Below are 26,640 nucleotides of genomic sequence, written 5' to 3'. Positions count from 1 at the left end.
GAGAAACATGCAGGCGTAGTGTGTGTGAACGTCCACCGCCCCTTCAGTTCACACACTCTCATCACACGTTACATGAGATATTAGTTCATGTTCTTCTCCTCTCAGCTGATGAAGCTTTAATCACATTCACACACACTTGCTTTGAGTCAGTTCAGGTCTGTACACTCGTTGTTTCAACCCAATTTTGGGTCAAATATAAAGCTGTTTTTAGTGGCAGGCTAGCAGATACCGTTGTCTCGCCCTAGCCTAGCACCGGCGAAACTATGCAACTGGAAGGACTGGATGAACATTTTTGAGTACTATCTTATTGATTTAAAATGTACACACATTTTAAAACCATATACTCATGAGTGTGTCTATAATAGCCTAAACGATATATTGATTATAAAAATATATTTTTAAATTATTTTTATTTATTCTTATGACACTTTTAGGGGCCCACTTTTTTGGTTTTCTTCAGAATACATGAATAATTAGCCCATGTTAAATCTAGAGTCTATATATAATCCATATAATCCTGCTTCTGCCTCAGTATTAGGGCTACAATACAATAAATGTTGTGGCGATTCCTACTAACGTGAAGGCTTCGCTTATGAATATTAATTACGCTATGTAATGCTTGTGCTGATTGGCTATAAGGAAGACGCTTGTAAGGTGAAGAATTGTGAAAGTAAAGACAACTCAGTTATTTTTTAATGAATTAAGTTTCATTGTACATTGTTTTTATTATTCTTTTTTTTTTGGTTACAAGTAGGCTCCTGGCATCATTTTTTTTGTGTCGCTTTTTTTTTGTGTGTCATTATGTTTGGTCAATATTATATGCAAAACAATCTTGCCAGTAAAGTACTTTGAAATTGACTTTTGGTGGCTCATGAATATTAAAGACCTGCTTCAGAATGGTTACTAAGCAACGTCAGCATTAGCTAATTAATATTCACACGTTGAGCCTTCGTCGTAGTAGGATTGGTAAATTCGCGTGTAAGAGGCGGGGCGAGTGTGATGACGTGTGACGGTCGCCGTGAAACGCAGATGCTCGTGTGTGTGTGAAGCGCTTATTCCGCTGGATGTTATTGATCCACGCGAGCTGAACACCCTTCCTCTGTTCATAAACACACCGGGTTACGGATTTGAACGAGGACTGAGATAAATAACATCAGTTTATGCCGTATATTCCACACAAAACAGGACATTTATTGTAAATGCAGCAGATAAACCCTTCATTATAAGGAACACATCTGTGTCTGGAGCGCGTTCTCATCACAACATTTCAATATTTTGCATTAATCTGCAAATATGGACGAAGACAATCAAGGTAAGACCATCGGGTTTACAAATGTGTGGATATATGTGTACACACGATCATATTATGTTTCAATATGGCATTAGACACAGATGTGTTGTATCATCATTAGGAACGAAGAGCATTGCATTTATTATTTATGTGCATTTACTTAGCCATTAAAAACCCAAATCTAAAACCCATTAAAATTCCGTTTGTGTTTAAAGACTATCCAAAAATCCCACTTAATGATTCTGCACAATACCTTTATTAGTCATTTTCATTTTAAGGCCTAATAAAGTGTGTCTCTTGTAACTGGACAGGTATAACTTATCTGTAATAGACATTAAACTGTGCAGTAAACATTGATGTTTTGAGAACTGCACACTCACACACTCACAGAAGTCAACTGCACATTTGACACTGGATCAGCTTTAAACAATGCTCTGTTTTTCCCAGTCAAATGAGAAACTTGCAGATTTCAGACAGCATGGGATGACCTACATGTCAGCCTGCCAGTGTTTGTCCAGAGAGACTGTGAGCTGATTTGAGTATTGATTTAATTTACTCAACACCATTCCCCATGCTCCAGCTTTTCGAGTATCACCCTCAGTTGTTTTAACTTTAATACAGCAGGGTATGTTTAGTGATGCATTAATGATGGGTTCATTTACAGTCAAACCAACATTTATTCAAACACCTTTCTCACATTATCACAGTTTATTCACTATAGTTTAGAAAATGGTAATAAAATATAACAAGAGTTATCAAATCAGTTGATATTTCACTGGTTTTGTCCGTCCTTCTGTTAGACTGTCTCACAGATGAATTATGTTGAATATCTGTCAGCTGTTAAATTTAACTACACAATTAGATAATACCAGTTTAGATCAAACAATTAGCAAGCAATGCTTAATTCTGTTCAGTCTGTGGTGTAAAAAGGTCGCATTAGCAATTAAAGAAAAAACACTTCAGCAGAACATGGTCAGGTCAAAGTGCCAGAATAATTTTTAGTCCCAAATTTGTATAAATGTTACTGTCAGTTAGTCACTGAATGAAGAATTTTTGTGTATAATATGTCACAGTTTATGTTATTTTGCTCTCGTCACTTACATAAATGAACTATAGTGTCCTGCACCCACTACTAAAAAAAATATTTTTGGTTTGACTGTATTAGTGCTGTCAAATCGATTAATCCCAATTAGTTGCATCTATCATCAAATTTTGTGATATGTGTGTGTATATATATTCTGGTCTCTAGATATTGCTTGGATCAGAAATCGAATCAGAAAAGCCTAAAAGGCAAACCTGAGGCAAAAGTTACATGATTTGAGGCCTTTTTAAATGATTCGTGAAGTGTTTTTTTTTTTTCATAAAGGAGCTAATCCATGTATATTAGTGCATGTGTTGTTATATTTTAAGAGATGGTTCTCTTATGTTCACACTGAGGAGTTGATGAGAGTCCGACTGGTGTGTTTTGACAGTGGTTTGGTGGTTCAGTCAGATTAGCGTCTGGTCTGATCTCTCAGCTCTTCTGCTAACGCTGGGCTCCTGCTGGGTAACAGTAGTCAAAGCTGTGGGAGATCTCACTCTGCGAGTCCCAGTGAACCGCCGTATGGACACTGTAAGGAAGGATGACTGTGGAACATTAATACAAATCGCAAGCAAAATATTGGATTTCGTAACAAATTAAAAGTCTTAACCCTCTTAAAAAAAAAAAAAAAAACGGTTTATAAACATTCCAAAATGTGTAGATATTGAGTATCTAGGAGAAATACACTACCGGTCTAAAGTGTGAAATAATTAAGATTTTCTTTAATGTTTTTGACAGAAGTCTCTTCTGCTGACCAAGGCTGTATTTATTTGATGCGAAAAATACTATAATACTATTACAATTTATTACATACTTGATGTAAAAGCATCATTACTCCAGTCTTCAGTGTCAAATGATCCTTCAGAAATCTTCTAATATGATGATTAGATGCTCAAGAAACGTTTCTGATTATTATCAATGTTGAGAACTGTTGTGTTGCTTCATGGTTTTGTGGAAACCCTGGTTCAGGTCATTCAAAAGTTTGGGGTGAGTAAGGTTTAAAAAATGAAGAAAGAAAGAAAGAAATCATACTTTTTTGAGCAAGGATGCATTGAATTGGTCAAAAAAGACATGTAAGTAAAGACATTTATAATGTTACAATAGATTTCTGTTTCAAATAATTGCTGTTGATTTAATTTTTTTTATTCATCAAATAATCCTGATAAAACCTGATAATCACAGGAGTAAATTACATTTTAAATATATTACAATAGAAAACAGTTATTTTTAAACTAATACATTTTACAATATTGCTGTCTTTACAGTATTTTTCTTATTAAATACATGCAGGAGAGACTTATTTAGAATAATTATTTCAAACTTTTGACAAGTAAATTTCCTTTAATCACGCTCAAACATTCAACACTTTGACACAAATTATTGTGAGAAAAAATAGACAGAACAAATACACATCGTCCCACTATACTGTAGAAAAGGTCCAAATGATGTTACTTCTTGGATGTTAATATTATGTTATTCAATTGTTATAATGGTTCATTTCAGTTGTATATCTAATGGTTCTGGTTTTGTGTCTATAAGGCTTTAAAATATATAATATAATGGGACACCAAAGTGTACCATATCATAAAAAAGTGCCATGATGGATCTTATTTGCGATGTTTGTTTGGCTCATCTAGAGTCATATCTAGATACCAGAATATCAAAAATACTTGAGTTTTGGTCCAGTAAGCAACCAATCACATTCACGCTAAAAGATCTAGAATCCTTAATAATGGTCATCAAACGGTTTTGTTGCTTTAATTGTTAGTTAAAGGTGGGGTTGACGTTTTTGGAGATGCTAGCATGACAAGCTAGCTCTGAAAGCATGAGATCCCACCCTCCCTCCAGAGCGTCTCCAAAGCCACGCCTCCTTCAAAACACACAAAGCAGAGTCTGCAAATCGTAACGAGAAACGACGTTAAACTGCCGTATATCTCAAAGCACATAACATTACAATAATGATGAATGTAAACACCTTACAGACCACATGACTGCTGCAGGTTATTTTCGCCGTTGATGGTGTTGATATAGAAATGCATAAATCCGAGTCTGAGGACGTGAACAGCTCTGGATTGAACGTCACGGGTTATTACGGTTACGACTAGGGCTGGGCGATATGGCCAAAAAATCATATCTCGTTTTTTTTTTTTGGTTAAATGGCGATATACGATATATATTTCGGTACTTTCTATGTTTTTCTATTTGGATAAAGAAAATGTATTTATTTTAAAAAAAAAAATTATTTCACATCCTGCTCAATGATATCCAAACAATGATATATTGAAGGATATGGAAACAAATAGGGAATGTAATGTAGGCTATGCAATATATTATGTGCAAAAAGGTGGTTCAAATCACATTACATTCTAACTTTGTAACATTACAAACTAAAAACAAAAATAATGCTTTTGTTTTTAAAAATGACTAAAGGCTAAAGTAAAAATGAAAATAAAAACAAAAGCACAAACTAATTATATTAGCCTGCATTTGATTACCCCATTATAATTCATAAAAATATACTTGTAGATTTAAAATTCCACATTTATTGTCTCCAACAACAAATATTTTAGTAATATGTATTTTAGTCAGAATTATTGCGCTACTGTTCTATTGTGCTCGTGGAGGCGCTCATTCACGGAAGCTTGAATTTTAGCGGAGATTCATTTGCAGAAGCTCGTCCTCTCCTGACAGTGAAATGGACATATTTGATTGATTTGTTTGAACATTTACAGATGGAGAATATACTTGTGAAATGTAAGTTAAGCACTGAGGAAAGCACCACGTCTCAAACGCATTAAACAGTGCCAGTATTTATCTTTCAGTCACTAACAGTAGGCTATCTGTCCGAGCATCTGACAGGGCAAGCTGCTTTAAACTTGTTAACTATCTTACCAGTTATTTTGAAGCGCTTAATAAGCTTGTGTCATGTTTAGGACAAATTGTACTGTTCTTTCACTGCAGGAGCTCACACTGCGTACTCCACTATTTTTCAGATGTGCTCGTATCAAACTACTGTATCGATATAAACGCTATTGCCTCATTCTGTATCGGGGGGAAAAAAAATATCGATATATTGTACAAACTCGATATACCGCCCAGCCCTAGTTACAACATGGCGTGAAAGGAGAAACTGTAGGCGGCTGCTGTTTGTTTGTGGCGCTCTGTGACTGTCTGTCTACAACTCTGCATAGCCTCATTAAACGCACTGATGACGTGTGATGTCTGCGCAAGCATGTGTGCGGAGGTATGAAAATAAATATGTTGACAGGCAGGTAGGACATCTTATTATTGCATTCAGACCAAATGCAATGATTGGATGAACATTTTTTGGTTCTAATTCTTCCAGAGAAGAAAAAAAATAATAATATTAAGATAATTTCTACTATTGATTGCTATCAGGATGTGAAGAGAGTTTCAACCAGAATAACAAACGTTTTTATGAAAAACATTGCCTACCCTACCTTTAAATTGATTGCGATTTATGTGCTCGTGCCCTAGCAACCAAGAGCACTTTAACAACGCGCTAGAAACCACGCAGAACATCTTGGCAAATACAAAGAAAGCTGTCAGGCCAGTTTGTTTTCTGATGTAGCTCTGGTTACTGAGCTTTCATATGCGTTCACGTTCTTGTCTGTTGAGTTGGATTCCTGAACCGCTCCGATGTTTGATCTTGATGCAGCTGAATTTGCCTTTATGCCAAAAAGAGATTTAAGTCTTGAATCAAAATGTAGTGCTTATGCCAGCTAATGTCATAATATGGCATTTGCAGTGACACAGTCATATTAGAACTATGGAAGGATTGTTTTATGAGGAAAACAGTGAGTGTTTGTGCTGCAGGGCATTGGGGTGTTTCTCTAGGCATGATGTATTTTTCATTAAACCACATGACGTCAGCAGGAAAACCACCACGAAACAACACCATCAATTAATATTCAGTCTAGTGATTCACTGCTGACTTTGAACGTGGACTTGTTTTGAGCTCACCTATATTTTGGGTGTGATTTTCCAAGTCACTGCCTGACATTGTGAGTTGTGAAAGAGAGAAAATTAGTGTTTTTTGGGGGGGCGGGAGTTTTTCAGTTTTGGAAAGAAATTTCAATAAGCTTTAGCTGTGTCTAGCAATACTTGTCTTAGTAATGTTCTGTTTCTGTCTTGTTTAGTTTTAGGCCACATTTACACATAGCCAGGTATTTAGAGAAACGAATATCCCCCCCTCCCCCCTCCGTTTCAATAATAACATTGTGCACACAACATCGTTTTCAAAAAAGTTGTCATTTACATCAACCCGCATAAATACGCCATCATAACTATGCTAAACTGGGCGCTCACATGACGTTAAGCATTTTCTGGCGCATAATGTGACTTTTGAGAACCTAAAACCCCGTTTCTCCCAGTTGACATGGCAACACATAACCGGCGTTATCAGAAATCTCCACTTTGGCCGGAGTTTTTAGAAATAATCGTTTTCTGTGATAAAAATAAATGAGAAATGTAAATGAGAGGCCAAACCGCAGGGAAATATTTGCGTCTTCCATTTGTGTAAAGGGGCACTACTAGTCATAGTTTTTTATTGTCTGTTTTAAATTCTGGTCATTAATCTGTTGTCATGGTTCCTAATTAGTCCACACCTGTTTCCTGTTCTGTTAACTTTCTCATTCCCTTGGGTAGAGTTCTCGTTACTAGTGTCTATTAAAGTTAAGTTAAATTATCGTCATGCATCATCCTTTGGATTTTGCTACAAGCAACTTATGACAGAACACAAGACTGAGACAAGATTTTCATAGAAGATTTAAAATGGATATTCCCACAGTTCATCTCCTCCAAGTGGAGCAGGGGGATCAAGGATCGAGGATCACACAAGGGACTTTCTCAATCTGTTGTGGCTGGTTAAGCCCAGTTTCAAGTCTTTGTTGCCCAGCTCCAAGTCTCCTTTGTTGTTGATGGTCCTTCCCAGCCTCCCTCTCCCTCCTCCACTGCATGGGCCATTTAGTTCATCTGCCTCGTCTCTGATGTCTCCACTCAGCTCCTCAGCTCCTCCAGTGGTTCTGCTCTGCTGCACGGATCTGCTTAAGACTTCCCAGTCATCAGCTCCGCCTTGGATCGTGGATCTCTCAGCTCCACCTCAGACCTCCGACCTCCGACCCATCAGCTCCACGTTGTCTCAATGCTCCCTTGGCTCCACCTCAGACCTCCAAGCCCTAGACTCCACCTTGGCCCTCCGACCCATCAGCTCCACCTTGTCTCAACTTCCTCAGCTCACCTCGGCACCTCACCCACCACCCGAAGCCGCGGGGAAAAAAGTCAGCGAGTCACGCATTGAATCAATGCTATTAAGTGAAGCATCAGCTTCAGCGTTACCCATGCGACGCATTGCTGGTCAGCTGAGCCTTGAAAAGTGGAGGTCAAAGTTAAAAATAATGAACACCTTGTTTCATTACATCTATCTTTTAATGAATCAGCGTATTTGAACGTGTTCGTTGAATGAATGGTTTAACGACTCAAAGACAGTCTTTTGCCGTAACGATGCGCTGAGTGACAGCCTTTCAATGCACAGAGACGCTGTTTAGTTTCGGTTACATTGGTTACTTAAAATGTCCTTGTTTTTGTGAATGCTGACCACATCGTAACACTTATTTATATAGCAACAAATAAATAAAAATAAATAAATGATGATAACATCGCATATCGCGCTATTGAGCCGCTCAAAATAACCAAAAAGGAAATTCCTTCACCGCGACAGCCCTACTTTCGGCATCCCCCTGGCTCTTCAACTCTTCTTCTCCGCCTTGGTCTCCACCTCTACCGCCTCCATCTCAGTCAGCCATCACCATGGTTCTGTCCAGGCTCCACCATGGCTCCTAACTCCATCGGCTCCTCTGGGGTCCTTCTTCCTGTCATGACTCTGTGTCATCTTCGTGCTCCTCACAGCTCTGGTCTGGTTCCTTCTGTCTTCACCATGGCTCCTCCCTGGTCATCGTCCCTTTGGTTTCTTCCTCTGCCTGCTCCTCATCCTCCTCCTGAATCCCATCCTTCCCTCCTCAGTTTGAACTGTTTTTTACAGCACAGGGTGCGCTTTCCAGGAAGAGGGAGTTCTGTGACAGTTTTGTTCTGTTTCACTGTCTTTTTCAGTTTTAGTCGTAGTTTTTATTTTCTGTTTCTCCTGTTCTAGTCATTAATCTGTTTTCATGGTTTCTAAATTAGTCCACACCTGTTCCCTGTTCTGTTGATTACCTTCCTCTGTGTATTTAAGCCTTCAGTCTTTCTCAGTTCTTGGTCTTGTGCTTATGTTATATTCCATTGGATAGAATTCTCGCTCCTAGTTCCTATTAAAGTTATACTCTCGTTCTTTCTGCATCACGCATCGTCCTTGGATCTTTATACAAGTAACCCCGTGACGATACTATAGGCTAAATTATCTAAAACTGTTTAAAAACGTTTTCTATTACTATAATACATGCAGTTTTCATGGCCTCAAATTAATTGATCACATGGAATCGCAGTACTTCCAAAAACTGATTTTTCACCGTAGAGAACCATTTAAAATTACCTAAGCCCCTTTCACACAGAGATTCCGAAAAATACACGGATAATGTGTCCCGGGATTTGATTTTGGTTCATTCACACTGCCAGTGATTTTCCCGAATCTGTGAGGGCATTCTGACACACATCCTGTAAAGACACGTGAGGTCAGGATGTGACGTGTAATGTATACGTCGAACGATCTCAGCTTCAGCGCTGATAGTAAGGAGCTCCTTGGTAGGTTTGGGCGGTATCCAAATTTTGATACCGTCAAACCTCCTCCCTATTTTACCGGGGTATACGGTATTACCGTGACTAATTAAAAATTGTGACATAAGGCTCAGACAGCGTCACCAAACTGTTGGCTTGTGCCTACACCGTTCAGAAACTGAATACCAGATCGGGCAAAAAAAAAAAATTCAAGGCCAACCCGTGCACGTTGTGTCTGATCCCGGCTGACGGCATTAAATGTAATATGAGCCGGAGTCCTATTTAGACGCGACTATTTTTAATACGTGGGCCGTTATAATATGGTGGCGCCAAATAATTTTTTAACCCAGGTGCTGAGGGGGTGGAGATATAAATACTATTTATAAATGAGCAAAAATGGGACAATTAATAATATTTAATTATGACAATTATGACAATTGTATTCATTTTATTAATTAATTTAAATTAAATTAACAAGCAACAAGCAAGAAGTGCATTTGTAAATCCGGTGACACGCGTCCATTGATTTTTATTAATACAACTTTTCTGTCAGTGCTGCAAAGATTAAGTTGACGATCGCCATCTCCTAGTGAACGCGCATATATAGAGAGAAATGCAAATCATGGATTACATAATCAGAAGGTATAGGCTAGCCTTTTTCTTTTCGTTTTGAATTGTTTCGTTTAAAGAAATTGACGATTGATATCTCCGTAGCGAACGCGCCTATAGAGAGAAATCATGGATTAATCAGAGAGTATGCTGCCTATATTTCTTTTCCTTTTGAATTGTTTCGTTTAAAGAAATTGACGAATCGCCATCTCCATAGTGAACGATAGAGAGAAATGCACATCATGGATTACATAATCAGAGAGTAGGCTAGCCTATTTCTTTTCGTTTTGAATTGTTTAGTTTAATGAAATTTCAAGCTTTATTTAGATATAGGCCTATCTGTCATGTCTGTGAGACATACACTGAGTTTCGGTTAATTTATGATGAGATTTCAATGCAAGTGACCGCGGCGCGCCGGCGAACGATCATTTCATGATTACGTTGTCTGCTATATTTGATTCTTATTTATTAAATCCAGGCAATTGGTTGATAAAAAAATATTAAAATTAAGATACAATTTATACAAAAATGAAATTCACTTTAAAGAAAGGCCTTTTACAAAATGAAACTTAATTAAGTGGTCAATGTCTGACTCCCGATGCATCCCATCTTACTCGTGCTGTTTAGTTTTCATTATCAACGTAAAAAAAAAAACATTATAATATTTTAACAAATATAAACTAATGTGCTTATTTAATGAACTCTGGGCAAAATGCATCCTCTCAGCAGTGAGTGGGTGGTTGTTTCGGAGATGCGACATTAGGTTAGAGGTGTTTCCATCTCTCGCGGTCACCTTTTTTATTGCAACATTTACAAATTGCCTCGTCAGTATTTACCGCCTCTCCCTTCTCTCTCTCTCTCTTTCTCCTCCACACTGTCACTTGATGACAACTACATAAGCATTTTTAGGCATTGAATAAATTATATTTATATATTATATATAAGTGCCGGTAATGACGGTATTGAAACTATTACCGTTGCTATTTTAAGACCCCGCGGTATACGATATTACCGAGATACCGCCCAACCCTACTCCTTGGTCTCTGCCACATTCCAGTTTGCAGAAATGTTTTCGTTCTTTCTTTGTCTATGATGAACACAAACTTTTTTCTAAGAGCAACAGAGTCGCACGATAACTACGTCATTGCGATGGCGTGTGCGTCATCACTACAACGTGTTTGCGTTCACACAGAAGGCACTCTATTAATTTTATGGCAGTTTTGCTGTGTGAAAGGGGCTCTAGTAAAGGAAAATAGTGATTAATAAACAGAGCGGTTTCAAGAGGGTCCTCACACTATCGGTGCTCAGGCTCTAAATTGGTGATCAGATTCAGGACCTAAGATACTCTCCTGTATATAAATATTCTTTTTAGACTAAAATGTATCTTATGTAACAAACTAATCATGGACACGTTGTATGCTAACCACCTATATTAACAATCCTTTTGGACACATCTGCCATCTTGCATGATTATTTCTGCGGAGCTATTTGCAAAGTATTGTGACCCTGGCTTCTTTGTAAAGGATGCATGTGAAGCTGCCTAAGAATTTGGCCAAAGCGAGGTATCTATCTTAGAAGGCAGCATGCATATGAAAACTGTAAAATGCAGCCTGGGAGCTCAGGAACAAACACCTCTCACCCTAGGTTTCAATGTGAGATTAATGCATGTTACTAAAACCCTCAGCTTTGACATCAGCAAATACTGTTATCTAATGCAGTATTCATTGTTATAAATAGAGACTGTGCACAGAAACCAATTTTATGCCCTCCAAATTAACAAAGAGTTTTCTTCACCATTTTTTTTAACCAATTTTTACTGGGACCTCGCTGTGCATTAAATTGGTCCAGAGATTGTAAAAATAGTTGACTCTGACTCTAACATTAGCACATAGTACAGGGTTTAAAATTTAAGAATGCAAAAATTAGAAACACATTTGCACAAACAATACGGCAGTTTCGGGAATTTAGGTTGGCGCAGGGAAAACTGAAGGCTCTTTCACCCCCTCTTAAAGGAAAGCAGACTGCAGACGAGTCTCTGGAGTGTTGGAGCATGTGGCTGATTGCATTCCTTGGAAAGAGAGCAACTCTTTTGAAGAGCAGTATTTTTCACTGATGGAATGGGATGTGAGCAGTAGAGGTGAAGGGGATTAGATTATGTAAGAGATCGTGGATTGTTTGGATCAGGAAAAGGTGTATCCAGTGGTCGGGTCTCATTCTCTCCTTCTTCTAGCATGGCGTTCTTCTCTTCAGTGTGTGTCCTCAGAAAGAGGTTATTGAACAGAGATTTTCTTGAGGAACAAAATGTTCTTTTTCGTAAACCTTTGAGAGTTATAATTTTATCATTTGATTCGTCAAATGCATGACGCAACAAAAAATCTTCTTTCACAGAATTTCTTCAATATTTGGCAGTTCTGGCTTAAGCAAGCATCACTATAAGATTAACCTGTCCAAAAAGGTATATTTCATAAAAGATATTATTCACTTAATACCTCAAAATGGAGACGTGCACTGATACTTTTCTAAATAATCAAATGTACTGTTTGTCTATGCTGAAACAGACAGATCCTATAGACTTACACTAAAGGAGAGAGGGACCTAGACCATATCTATGATCAGAATGTTAAAGATACTTGTGGCCATAATATTCTTCAAGTGAAATTTAAAAACAAACTGATGTGACAAAGTTTTTAACAAAATCAGGCCAAAACGAAGTTCGTTTGGTGTTCATTATATGGTATCTCTGCAAAGGTATTTCCAACTCCTTTTTACCCCAAGCGAAGAATGAAAATTAACTTTAGCGTGTGTACATCGCAAACTATAAGTAATAACCAACTATTAACCAACCAGAATGCATTGATTTTTTTGGAGCAACAGCACTGACATTATCTTCGGAAAATACAGTTTTGAATGTACTGTAATTCAGTTGCATTCTGTTTATCTGTATGCAAGTTATTCTGGTTAATGATTATTGTTTGTCAATAGTTAATTAAACAACAGAATCCTTTGTGTGTGTGTGTGTGTGTGTGTGTGGATCATTTCCTTTGCAAATAACTGTATGCATCGACGTGCTGCTTTCCTGATTTATGTGGGATTTTTGTTAGCGATGCACTTTTAAGATGCTGCATCATTCAAAATTCATACTGTTTGACACGCAGGTCCACAGAGATGTGTGTGTGTGTGTGTGTGTGTGGTTGGGGTTAGTCACGTTTGGCCTATATGGGTCACTTTATAGTACATTATCCGTTTGATGAAGTAGCCTAGACCAACAGAACAATCCTTCATCAACCACTTTACAGACATTTTTTGAAACAAATCATTTTTTGAAACAAATCATCTTCTTCCACAACGAGTTCATGGTGACCAGTGTTAAACACCAAAAATGGCAAAGAAAGAAATCACCATAAACTAGTAGTCTGTGTTAGTTGTGTTAGTGTATATTCCACGTGCTTTGTCAGAGGACGCAAATAAAATATGCCACTGATAGGCTAATCTTCCCCTCCAGTGAACTGAACTCAAGAAGCAGAGAATGGATTGTCTTTCACAAATCAAACTCAAAATGAGTTCAACACATTGACAATTCTTGAGTTAACAGCTCAATGGAATTCTTGCCCTGGTTGCAACAAACCCCTTAAGCCAAGAAAACCTAATTTTAAACATATTATCACTAAGGGTTTTCTTAAAGTCGTCACGAAACGGAAATTGCGATTGTCTTTTCTTCCCTATTGTGACGTATATCTGAGTGAAGCGGCGTCTGGAACTAGAACAAATGTAGGGCGATAATGATGTGCACGGATAAATAATTTATAATAAACCATGCAATATTCCATAAAACAGTAAGAATCGTCCATGTTGATGAATGGTAACCTTAAAGGGTTAGTTCACCCAAAAATGAAAATTATGTCATTAATGACTCACCCTCATGTCGCTCCAAGCCCGAAAGACCTCCGTTCATCTTCGGAACACAGTTTAAGATATTTTAGATTTAGTCCGAGAGCTTTTTGTCCCTCCATTGAAAATGTATGTACGGTATACTGTCTTTGTCCAGAAAGGCAATAAAGACATCATCAAAGTAGTCCAGGTGACCTCAGTGGGTTAGTTAGAATTTTTTGAAGCATCGAAAATACATTTTGTTCCAAAAATAACAAAAACGATGACTTTATTCAGCATTGTATTGTCTTCCGGTTCTGTTGGGGATCCGCGTTCACGAGTCCGCTGACGTAAGACGAGCTGACGTGTGTCTGGTGCGCCCGAGCTTCGTTTACAGTCTGAGGGAGACGCACGCTGTAAACAAAACAATCTTTGCAAACATGTCTAAGGATTTCGACACAGGGGAAGACTTGCATTTTTTTTAACCAGACATATTTATTTGAACCCGATTAACACGGACGCACCAGATACACGTCAGCAGCGTCTTACGTCATCAGCGTCACTGCGGACTCGTGAACGCGGATTGACAACAGAACCGGAAGAGAATACAATGCTGAATAAAGTCATCGTTTTTGTTATTTTTGGAGCAAAATGTATTTTCGATGCTTCAAAAAATTCTAACTAACCCACTGATGTCACATGGACTACTTTGATGATGTCTTTATTTCCTTTCTGGACAAGGACAGTATACCGTTCATACATTTTCAATGGAGGGACAGAAAACTCTCGGACTAAATCTAAAATATCTTAAACTGTGTTACGAAGCTGAACGGAGGTCTTACGGGCTTGGAACGACCTGTGTATTGCTTTAACTGGCTGCTGTTCTTATACAAGTGAGTCATTTAAAGGTGGGTTTTTTGTCATTTGATTTCTTTTTCTGCAGTATTTGCGTCTCCAAAGACACGGAAATGTCAAAAATGTTCTCATTAACTGTGCATTATTTTACGTATAGTCCAGACAGGCAAAGTACCTTGAACGTGTCTGGTTAGGAAATGAATGAATGTGTTCAACAACAAGCCCAAACTAGCATCTCTGTGCATAATTGCCTGTGGACGTGTGGCAAACGCAGGTTTGACATCATTTGTAAAGTGTAGCTGGTTAAATGGGTCACAGCTCATATTCCTGACAGCTGCTGTAGTGTGAGTAAGACTGAATCAGCAATTGAGGGCTTCACCTGTGTTATTTCACCACCAACACCTCATTACTATCAACAATCTGCTGTGGGTGGAAATCACTAATTGCTAGGCTTGATATGAATAGTTTACTGTTTATTCCAGAGCTAGTGACAAAACACTTTTTTGTATGAGTTTATATGACTTGAATCCATTACAACCGTTGGTCTTTTACTTCAAAGAACACATTTTTGTTGAAGTTTGAAGCAGAAAGTGAAGCAATTTCAAACTAAGATTTCTAGGTTTCTTCATAGACTAAAAGATTTCCCTTTATTTCAAAACCTTTTCTAAATGGCTAAATGATTTTGGGTGTTTTTATGAAAGAGTATGACCCTATAGGTTACAGTGAGAAAACTATGCTATTTTTCTAATGCGATTTGATTATATATTGATATATTTTCCCACCACAAGCACAAAGATGGTCACAAGGTCTTTTTTTAAAGTCCCCCTGTAGTCAATCCTCCCCCAATTATCCCTTAAAACTCATCTTTGATTACCAAAATTACATATTTAAGCTTTTTTTTTCTTGAAAAAACATTCTTCATGACTTAAAATAGCTTGAATGTAATTTGACACCTTTGCCTAATTTAGTATGCGCGGTTCTATGAATATGCAAATGAGCCCCGCCTCCACTCGCCCACTCAGTCACTCGTTGACGATCTGATTGGTTACAAGGTAGTTCGTGACGTCAGAAACACCAGCGATTTCAGACAAATCCTGCATATTCTCATAAAATACAGAAAACATTTAAGTGAATAAATATTGAAAAGTTTGCTCAAGCAATTGATTAGACTCTTTATGGAGCATTTAATAACCTATTAAATTGTAATGCTGATTATGGGGGCATAAAAGTTCAGATAAAAGTAAAACCTCAATCGAATGAATCTTAGTAAAGTAATGATGCGATTAAATAAAAAATGTAATGTTAATTAGATGAATACCCACACAACAGCTGTTGTCCCAGAGTTTAACATGTGTCTCAGATTATCTTCATTTAAACACTTGGGCCAGCTCTCTTCCTCTACATCTCCACAGCTGGACTTAAACTAACAACGACCCCTCCATAGTTTATAATTAAACCCCAAAGTCACAAGGAATTCAGTTCGTAAGGACTGAATAAAACACCAGCGACTGAAGAATGTCTCATGAAGCAATAAAGATCTGCCAGGACCGGACGCTCAGCCCTCGTCGCCCACGTTTCAGCAATAATAGTGCGACCCGTCTCACACAACAGAGCTCGGATTCCTCAGATCCAGATGTGCTGTCTGGACAGACGGGGCCAATATAAACAGGCCTGCTAGGTGTCCAGTTTGTCTCATTCGTGGCTATATCAGACGGCTGGAATCGAAACTCATTTCCTGACTGAGTCACTGAAGGCCTCGGGGATTTCAGAAACAAGATCGCACTGTCCCATCTCATAGGAGACACTGATTCCCCATGCTAACCCAGCAAGCAATAGCCGTCATTTCACAGTCTAGGTTAACTATAGACCTGATATAGTCCGGCTATGAGTAACCCGCTTCTAGCAAAAATAACCTTGGATTTGATTACGTGTCACATGGATATGCGGAAGTGACAAACAAATTCTGTATTATGACTCTTTAAGGCCAGACAAGTAATTTATTGAGGTCAATTTGCAAAGAAAGACTACACGCCTGCGCACATATACTCAGATTAATGTTTTTGAAGTTTACGTGGAGATGATAACGTTTTTCAATTTTCTTTGAACCTGTTTCTAGGTTTGCGTTCTTGAGCACCAAACACTGTTGTTGTGCGAATGAGCGGCCGGATCGCATTAAGGGTTTTCGGTTAAAACGCTGTCGTGTTAGCGGCCCCCAAGTTAATAACTAATGATCTTTACAACAGAAGTGAATCAATCAAAACTAACTTTAGCTGGACAATAACTTTATTCTAGAGCTGCTGCAAAGCCAAAACAATCTTTGTTACTTTAATTTCCTGTTATCACTGTAAAGCTGCTTTGAAACGAAGGTGACTTGACTTGACATAAACTTGTCGTTTTTACCAAAATAACTTGAGATGTATGATGTTCCATCATGTAAGCAAAGTCAACAGTGATTACAAGGTGTTGGGTTTAATTTCTTTGACATGTTATGCAATTGATGACTCTATTCTAGGGCTATGGCTAGACGTCTATTAAATTTTCATTGTCAACCCAGATTTTTGCCTAGTTTTAGCCTAGATGTGAGGGCTGTGTTCGGACGGCTATTAGACGTCTTTTAAATGCAAAATTGCTTGCTGGGAATGGAGAGCTACACCTTGATTGACAAGGAGATTTTATTTTTGATTGAATTCATTCCATTACTAGAAGGAGATGAGTGATGAAATCCAGATGATCCTGCCACGCAGAAACGCTATCATCATTCAGAGCCACTCTATTAAACAGATTAAAATTTGATGAAAATTTATTCTGGTCAAAAAGAGCCTACTAGAATAGGAACAGACCGTTTGATATGTAAAGCAACCAACCACAGTTAATTTTTTGTTTGTGAGGTTTAGCGGCAGGTAATGGGAACACCTAGGGCCCTATTTTAAGGATCTAAGCACTAAAGCCCATGACGCAAACTTGTGCACAAGTGCGTGTCCGAAATTCACTTTTGCTAGTTTAACGATGGGAAAAATGGTCGGCGCTCCCGGCACATGGTCCAAAACGGTTGACCAGATTATTTTAATGAGTAATGGGTGTGTTTTGTCTCTATTCTCTTAATGAGAAATGGGTGTGTTTTGGGCGTAACGTGCAATAAACCAATCAGAGCCTCATCTCCCATTCCCTTTAAAAGCCAGTTGCGCTCGTCCATGGCGGATTCGCTATTTACATGGAGGAATTTGCAAGCGTAAAAACTGAACTTCTCTAGCGAAGAAACTAATTTGCTCGTGCACGAGGTTAAAGCTGTGTGTGCGTGTGTGTGTGTGTGTGTGTGTGTGAAGTTAAAGCGAGACCATCTGACAAAGTGTAGCCGCCTATAGGCTCACATTACTAACGCGCTCTTTAAAAACAAACAAAAAAATACTGTGCCATGTTTAGACCAGGTTTCAGTTGGTTTCTATTTCAGTTCCTCAAAATAGCAACGCTCCAACAATGCGCCTGAACACACACCTGGTTCTCTGACCAGCAGCCCATGGTCCACAGATGCATTTGCTATTTAAACAACGTGGTGCAGGATGTGAAAATGAAAACTGCGTCGGGCTGAAACTAGCAAAAAACACTTGCATCGCGCTTGGCGCCGCATTGTGCCGGGTTTATGAAAGGGCCCAGTGAATTAGATATCTGAAAGCACAACCAGACAGATGTCTTTGCTCTAGAAACAACCTTATTTTCTTAGCCTGCAAACCTTTGTGCTTTTCGCCTACATCCTCATTGCAACAAAGCATCCCCTTCACATCATTCACAGTTTACTCTCTCCGATGTAGCATAAACTCTAGTCTGGAAGTGGACTAAACCTGAAATCAGATATCCATTTTAAAACAGTATGGATAAACTGATAGATATATCAGTTTTTTGCTGCAGTCTGGTACTTTGTTATGATGATTTTGATCCTAAAAATCAGTAAGCACACGCTTTTATATCATGTTGTTATGTTGAAACACTAAATATAGCCTAATGGTAGAAGATGAGAAAATGGTGAAATTACAAGGGGAAATGTACTCAAGTATCAAGAAGTCGGACAGTCGAGGTAATTACGCTGAAAATAACAAAGAACAAAATGTGTAACAGAGGCTTTACAGTTGCAAACAGGGGTAAACAATGTGGTTTTTGTGTTTTTTTTCTTAAAATAAACTTTGGCTGCATGTCAAGAAGCATATGACATAAACAACAAGTTGAGAATAGCAGCTGATTTCAGCAATGGAACAAATGAAACTCAACAGAACACTGTAACCAGACACCCTAGCAACCACCTAGTATTACCCTAGCAACTATAGAGTGTAACAGTCGGGTTCTGCCAAAACTCCATTCATTTTCTATGTACGGAAATTGATTTTGTAATGATAACTTGTAAACCTTTAAAGACAGCCCTTCTGTGAGCTGCGAGGTTAACCGATAGTTTTGCTTCTGCTGAAGCCGTTAGCCTGCATTTCAACTTATTTTTTTAAATAATCGTGTGAAACTGTGGAATTCGTGTTGAAAAACTACATTACCCATGATGCTTTACAGAAAATTACACCAATCAGAGAGTCGAAACAAGCAAAACGTGCTAAAAGATCTTGTTAGCTCCACCCACTCCCATGAATCACTGCGAATGACATAATGGATAATGCATATGCATATTTTACAATAAACTTAAAATATATTGTTTATGCATACTTATGCATAGACGTGGAGTCAGTGCTGATGTTTTAAATGCAGCTGTACTGAGCTTTAACTTGAGTCGCATTATTAACCCAGGCGAGAGCGAAACCAGCATGACAAATCGCAGGCAAACCAGTAATTACATGAGAAACAGCACAGAGCCTCTGCCAAAAATACAAATCTAATTTGTGAATGGGAGCATGACACAGGATGAGCTAAAAATAGGGGCGTCAGGATATTTTCTTTTCTGCTAAAGGAAAAGGAAGCTTTCTCTTTAAAATCATTTTGGAAATGGACTGGAGATGTCAGCGTGACATGTGGTCTATGATATGAATAAGGCATTGTGAGGGTGCGAGGTTTCTTCAGCTGTGAGGTTTTATTGAGTTACGTGGAGTGAATTAAATCAACTTTGTGCCTTTGTTTTTGGTTTCATTCTTAAGCTTGTGGTGTACTACTGTGGGGAAAAAAAACTTAAAGGAATATTAATACTAGTAAAGCACGACATATCGGCCGATATATGTTCATTTTTAATGTTATCGGCCCGATAATAAAATTTGGCTGATATCTTAAAGCCGATAAATAATGTATAATTTCCTTCAGCTGATACACTTCAGATGCGCACTGTTCAACATGATGGTTTTTAATTACTTGAAATATGATTGAAATCACTTCAAAAAAGGAAAATACAGAAAAGTGCGACAGTCTCTCATATCGGCTACATAAAATTATAATGTTAACATTATAATTGTGTGTTTGGGACATAGATTTTTCTGGGGAGACTTTTGTTAGTTTTGGATTTAGATTTATCGGCCAATATATCGGTTATCGGCTTTCACATATAGTGTTATCGGTTATCCATATCGGCCGAAATTTTCATATTGTTGCATCCCTAATTACAGAATAGATATGCAGATTGTAAAGTCAAATAAGTAGAAGGATAGCAGTTAGTTGTGTTCACTAAAGGCGGGCATACACTGTGCGATTTCGGTCCGATTTTGAGGCGAATTCTGACTCGTGCGACTCTTTTTCGTGTCGGGACGATTTCAGCCTTGTCGTGCGTTGTTTGTCGTGCAGTGTTCGTGAAGTGTACAGGGAGAAACGAGAGCGATAAACCTCTCCCGACAGGGAATCGGACGATCGCATGAATTTCTGGCATGTCAGAAATGTTGGTCGTTCCTCGTGACTTTATCGCACAGTTGAAGCAGACCTACGAACCGATTGCCCTAAACTCAGTGCTTTTCCCCTCACTGCGCCTGCACGAAAACAGAGTTTAACCATTTCATCTTTAATGCAGCAAGAAAGAAAACGAAATCTTTAAGTTCTATAGATATCAAATTAGCTACAAATTACTGTTGTTTACCTCCAGTTCATGTTGCAAAATGGATAAAGCATATAATACCCACGTCTCCCAAGCCACCTGCGATGTAGCTCTCGTGCCTCTTTTATTAATTTGTTAAATGCTCATGTTAAACATACTGTTTTAAAAAAAAGCTATTTATAATTTTCAGGCCTATAATTCATTGTAATCGACCTAAATGTTTTTAGACAACTGTCAATGATGAGGAGTAAGCTTCTATCTAATCTTCACAGCATGTCGGTTATGCGGGGATGCGCTATACAATTATTGCGCGGCAAATTAATTATAATAGCCTATAAATTTAATAATAAAAGTAGACCTTCCCTAATAATAATACAATAATACTAATAATAATGTAATGCATACATTGGAAATGCTAAATACTATTGATATTGATAGCTGATGCTTGTTTTGACAATATCTCTGGATACATGATGTCATGGTTTATTGGTGCAACCCGGCACGGGGGTTTATCGCACATATTTCACGCGTATAGTGTGAGCAGTCGATGATCGGAGCGTATAGTGCGAGCACATAAAACGTGTGATTTGGCTTTACATCGCATGCGATCTACTCGTTCAGTGTGAGTAAAAATCACACAGACATCACACAGTGTATACCCGCCTTTAGTCAAGCATCGCTGTCACAATTGTTAGTAGTTTTGAACAAACTCTAGGCCTAAGTTAAGTATTAGACTTCAGCCGCCCTACACCATTTGTGCATGATTATGCCGTGTGCCGTGTGCCTAGTTATCGATCTAACATTTCTTGTACAGTCAGGGGGTCTAATATTTTGCTATTGCTTTTTCAAGTGATAAGACTTGAATTGTTGCCTTGTGGATGAATAAGTAGGCAAAATATTCAATAGAAATACACTGAATTAAGATTAATAAAAAAACTTTTTTTCAGAAAATGTAAGTTTAGTTGCAGGAATGTTAACACATCAAAGAAATTTTTATTTTGTGAAGGCAGCTGTCAGAATATAAACCTTTATCCTCCATCTTAAAGTAGATCTGAAACGTTTCCCTCAGAACAGAAGTCAGAAGAACACAATAACATGTTTTCTTTTGTGTCAGATGCCTTTCCCAGACTAATGATCTGTGCAGACTCACATATGGCAATAACACAGAGGCTTGAGTATCATCAGCAGAATGAACAAAACTCCAGATCCTTACATGAGGTTTAGCAGATTTAGTGGATAAGGCTTTTGGGCTTGTGAACGGTTGCTTCCTGGTTTGATCCCAATAATGGCCCGTGAAAGCAACCATTATCATTTTGATCAAGACAGAAACCTGGTAAATGAGACTTGAGGGGGCGTTAACACGATACTGTTTTCAACTAAACACTTTTTGTGCGTTTTAGTCGTTCATGTACACGACAAAGTGTCTTTATAAAGTGATATCGCCATCTGCTGCCCTGGCATGAATACTACAGCGTTGTTTTAGTTGTTTTCAAACGTCTGTACGTGGAAAAACTAAAAGGAAAAACTTTTCTGATTTTAGTACATTGTTGTTGTGTAAACGTCTAGTAAGTTCATGCTGCAGATTTGGAAACCAACTCAACTTGTCCTGCTTTTTGTGGCCATAAATAAAGATTGTGAGTCATCATTGAAACAGCTCACCTAAACAGACTCAGCCACTCCCAGCTCACTGTAAACAAGCTCAATGTGTCAGGTTATATTGATGATATCCATAGCAAACAGCTGTCACTTTCAGACAAATAAGCCAATGAGGTCACATTGTCAAAATTAAAACAGGACATAATTTTTTGTTATAGTATGTAGGCATTGGAGCAGTGTTGTAGGATGGTTTTGCTATGTTGCTAATGTAGTGATCCACGTCACCAAAAAGTAATTAAGCTTGTCACTACATCGAATGGTTATAAATTGAACAAAAACCCTACAGGTTTCTTAATCCTCTAATTAACAACGCCGACCTACAACTACTCTAAGGGTTTCCATCTAAAAACATAATTCTTTTTATGCATTTTGGCCGTTCGTTTACATGACAACAGCGTTTTGGGCGCCTGAAAACGCAAACGTTTTTTTGAAAACGGTCTCCGTGTAAACAGTAAAAACGTGAATCTCTGAAGACGATGACGTCATGCACATGGTATTACGTGTTCAGTCTAGAGTTTCATCGCCATCTACTGGCCTGGCAGCAGAATACAGTGTTTTTAGCCGTTTTCACGGATCCGTGTGAATGGGGATCATTTTGACAACGGTGTCGTCCGTACACGTAAAACTCAAAGGAATAACTTCTCAGTTTTAAGCATATCGTTGTTGTGTAAACGCACCCTAAGTATATCCAACTTTACTCACATACAATCTACTGGTTCACAAATAACATCACATTGATAATTTGTGAATTTGACTGATCCAGAAGATTAAACTGGCAGCAATTTCACAAGCGAGTCAACAAACACATGATTGTATCTTGTCCCTTGTCAAACGAGCCAAGACCCGGGATAATATGATATTCTCAGATCAATTGTGCTCCTAATAATGCATAGTAATATCAGACCGAGCTTTAAGGACTTATTTGGGTCGCTTTAGAAACCTCTCTTTTACTGTAGTAATATTTTATTAGTGTTTCTCTACTTTAACTTAATAACAGAGTTTGTGTTTATAACATTTAATAATTAACTTCTCTTGCCATTCCGGGATGTATGTTGTATTGTCTTTGCATTATAGTGAAGACAACATTTCCTATAATGTTTGCCTATGAAAGACGACCGAGCCAATCAGAGTAAGTATGGGTCGGAGCTACATGTTTAGCCCCACCCCTGTTCTGCATGACTCCGCCCACACACTATTCTGATTGGCTGTGATATTTTATTGATTTGGTGGTCGTGTCACATCTACATCAAAATTTACACAAACTTAACTCCACACTTCACAATGAAACTTGAGCTCGCTGAATATATGGTGAGTTTCAGCGTCAGACCAAACACTCATGATGACAGAGTTCACTAGAGACTGATATCACTTCATGGCAGAAGTGGTTAAACTGGTTTTACCTGAACAGTTGGTTGGCATAAATATGCAAACTATGTGCACGCTGTGAGAGCAGTGTGTGTGGAGTCTATCCGACTCTTCAGTTTTCTTGGGGAAATCATTCTTCACACACTTTCCAATGCGGTCCAGTTTGTGGAACGTCTACCATGCCACATAAAGAACAACACATATGGGCCGAGAGTGATGGTACGTACTGTGAAAATGCCATATGCTATGTAGTTATTGTGAGACTGGACTCATGACTCATGGAGACATGACCCTTTTAATGTGTAAATGTGTGGTGTAAGTGGGTTTCACCATGATAAGGCAGCTCAGTGTTTTTGTGTTGGTGTGGTTACGTGACCTAAGTTGTCTAATCGGCACGGCAGACGGGCAGTGATATCCTCTCCATTGTCCCGAGGCAGTCCTGGACAATATCAGGATGTCTATCCCAGACTTTTCTTCATTAGATCCCAGTCTCTGCAACGGCCCGCAGAGGCTCTGATCTAAACATTTATCTTTGTGCTCTTAGCGTGTCAGTCAAAAATGACTGTTTTAGTTTTTGTCAATGAAATGAATGTATTTTAGTTTTATAATGTTTTTTTATTTTATATGATATATTTTTAAGGGATCTTATGGTATTAAATGATATTTACGCTGTGTTTATAATCCATTTATTCACTTTTTGAGCATGAAAATTACATTTCCACCTTAAGCTGTGGTAATACTTGAATGCTTAGAGCAACAGACTGAAGTTTGATCTCTTTTTGAAGACGAGACTTGACAGATTAGTGCAGAAGTGAAAAAAGTTGTATAAAGTGAACTTAAAAAAAGTTACAGAATTTTACGTTTATTGTTATGAAATAGGCTATATTTTCAAAATCACGTTTTACTCTTAAACTGCAAGAAAATCAAAGCCCTAAATCTAAACAAGCTGTGTTACAAATTTGAGCTTGATTCTCAAAAACATTTGCTTTCAGTGAGATTTAGTTTGGCCGCAGTACCAAAAGTCTCATATTCATTTCCAATGCGCTCATTTTTGACCACGAGAAGCACAAAGTGTGACTATTTTTTACAGGACCATTTAACCTTTTCAAATCATGTCCATGATTTTTTTTTGTTCACATGGCAGGCCAAAACATGAGCAATAAGCAACCTTATATTAGATGTAAAAATATTTTTTCATATCCCAGTAGAGACAACTGTAATAACCCACTTGTAGGTCGTTTCCCCTAAAAATGGTAAACAGTGTGAAGTGAATTTTGGGTGATGCTTCATGGACAATATGTAGAAATTGTGTTTTTATGTGTTTTGTGCTTGGATTTCAGAGGAGCGCAGCATTATACAGGCTTTAAGCAGTCTTAGCAGTCACAAGACTGAGTCAGGAAGCGATGGGAATTCTTGAGCGAGGTTTAGATTAAACTATGGGCTGCTGATTTGTTTCACCTTTTGATCCCTTGTTCGTGGTGTTGTTCAAGAGAGACGGGAATGAAATGGAGGATGGGAACGCGTATGAAGAAATGGAGACCAGCTCACATATTACTATCTAGTGAAAAACAAGGAAAAGTGTAGAACATGTTTGTCATTGTCATTTTAAAATGCAATTTATTTTTCATTTATTTCAAAACATTTTTTTTACAGGTTTGCTGTGCTTGTTTGTAGAGCTGGGGGGTTGAAAACGTTTTTTCATTTGCTGGCAACAGGTTTATAAATGTTTCTCATTAAAAATCTGGTGAAATGTGTGGCACAGTGCAGGTTTCCTCTGAAACATGCAGCACTTATATGTGTTTAATTAAATCACAGCATTTGCAATTTGATAATTGCACGAAGCTTTGGAAAATTCAATTTGATTCCAATTAGTCTACTATTTCAGCTGTAAAAGTAAAAAGGTACAAGACTGTGAACTAAATGGCTTTAGTGAGGGAAAGAACTACAATCCCATGAAGCTTTGGCAACAGCATAATCTAATAAAAAAAACAAATCTAAAACTACTCATTTACAAATGTTGATTAAATGTAGCATATAAAAACAATATATTTTAAGTTTACTGCAAAATATGCATACAATATATATACATACACAATTTATCTGTCTGTACATATAAAACGTTGTCGGGATAATTCCGGTTCACGTGGATACGCTGAAACGATAAATAATTCTTTATAAATTTTTAAGGCAAGACAAGTAGTTTGTTGAGGGTTGATTTGTAAAGAAAGACTACACTCCTGCGCACATATATATATAAACGCCATATATATTTTACTGTAATTTCCTATTATCACTGAAAAGCTGCTTTGAAACAATCTATATTGTTAAAAGCGCTATATAAATGAAGGCGACTTGACTTGACAAACATTTCAGTATTTTTAAAGAATAGGGAGATCGACTCGATTAGGTCATTCACAGTGCTTTATGGGAGTGGGCGGAGCTTGTTTCGACTCTCTGATTGGTGGAATTTTCTGTACACAAATTCCACTGTTAATCATTTTAAAACTAAGCCAAAATAATGCGGGATGACGGCTTCAGCAGAAGCAAAACAATCGCTTTACCACCTCGTAGCTCACACTAGGGCTGTCTTTAAAGTTTTATAAGTTATCATTAAAAATCTAGTTTTTGTTGCATTCTTTAGTTGCTAGGGTAAAGCTAGATGGTTGTTAGGGTGTCTGGTTACAGTGTTCCGTAGCACAAACAGTTGAAGGTCAAGTTTCATTTAGTGTTGGGTTTGTTCAAGTCACTACCCCTAAATATGAGCAAAGGTTACAGTGCAGTGATGCTGGCCTTAGTAAACACCACTAATAAGTGCAGGTCGTAGTGATTCTCTTGCTGAGTTATGTCTGGTTGAACTGTAGGGTTGGGAATTGAAAATCAATTCCAATTCCGGAATTGGAAACGAATACTTGTTATAAAATGAAAATTTTGATTCCCCTTATTGATTCCTTTGTGAGCATTTCAATATGACTTTAAACCATTCAAGCGTGAGACGACTGCATGCGTGTGTATCAGTATATTGGATCCGTGCAGCTCTTAAAGTGACAGCACTAATATTCCTGCTGGCGTCTCTATAACAACACTAATCAAACAACAAAACACAGAGAGAAAATTCACTCGTTCTTGACTGAATAAATTTTTTTTATTTTTTATATATATATATTTTATTAACCGAAGCTCTTACAA

At 37.9% G+C, this 26,640-nt stretch overlaps 1 protein-coding gene across 3 annotated transcripts in view; it reads left to right on the top strand.

The window, feature by feature from the left end:
• The first annotated feature begins 1,006 nt into the window (after positions 1-1,006).
• Positions 1,007-26,640, top strand: part of cyth3b (cytohesin 3b) — a 56,183-nt gene continuing 30,549 nt past the window's right edge. Inside the window, exon 1 of one of the 3 annotated variants that reach the window (XM_077230628.1) lies at positions 1,007-1,312. In XM_077230628.1, the coding sequence (XP_077086743.1) occupies positions 1,294-1,312 (19 nt within the window). In that variant the 5' untranslated portion in view covers positions 1,007-1,293. Of the gene's footprint in view, positions 1,313-1,744; positions 1,817-23,594; positions 23,674-26,640 lie in introns of those variants that run through there. The other 2 variants (XM_077230629.1, XM_077230627.1) reach the window with 2 other exon arrangements.

This window comes from Siphateles boraxobius, unplaced genomic scaffold (genome assembly GCF_051911475.1).
Source record: "Siphateles boraxobius isolate OS27281-9 unplaced genomic scaffold, OSU_SipBor_1 15, whole genome shotgun sequence".
Classification (NCBI taxonomy): domain Eukaryota; kingdom Metazoa; phylum Chordata; class Actinopteri; order Cypriniformes; family Leuciscidae; genus Siphateles; species Siphateles boraxobius.
The sequence above is the reverse complement of the archived record's forward strand: the minus strand, read 5'-3'. Positions and strand labels throughout refer to the sequence as shown.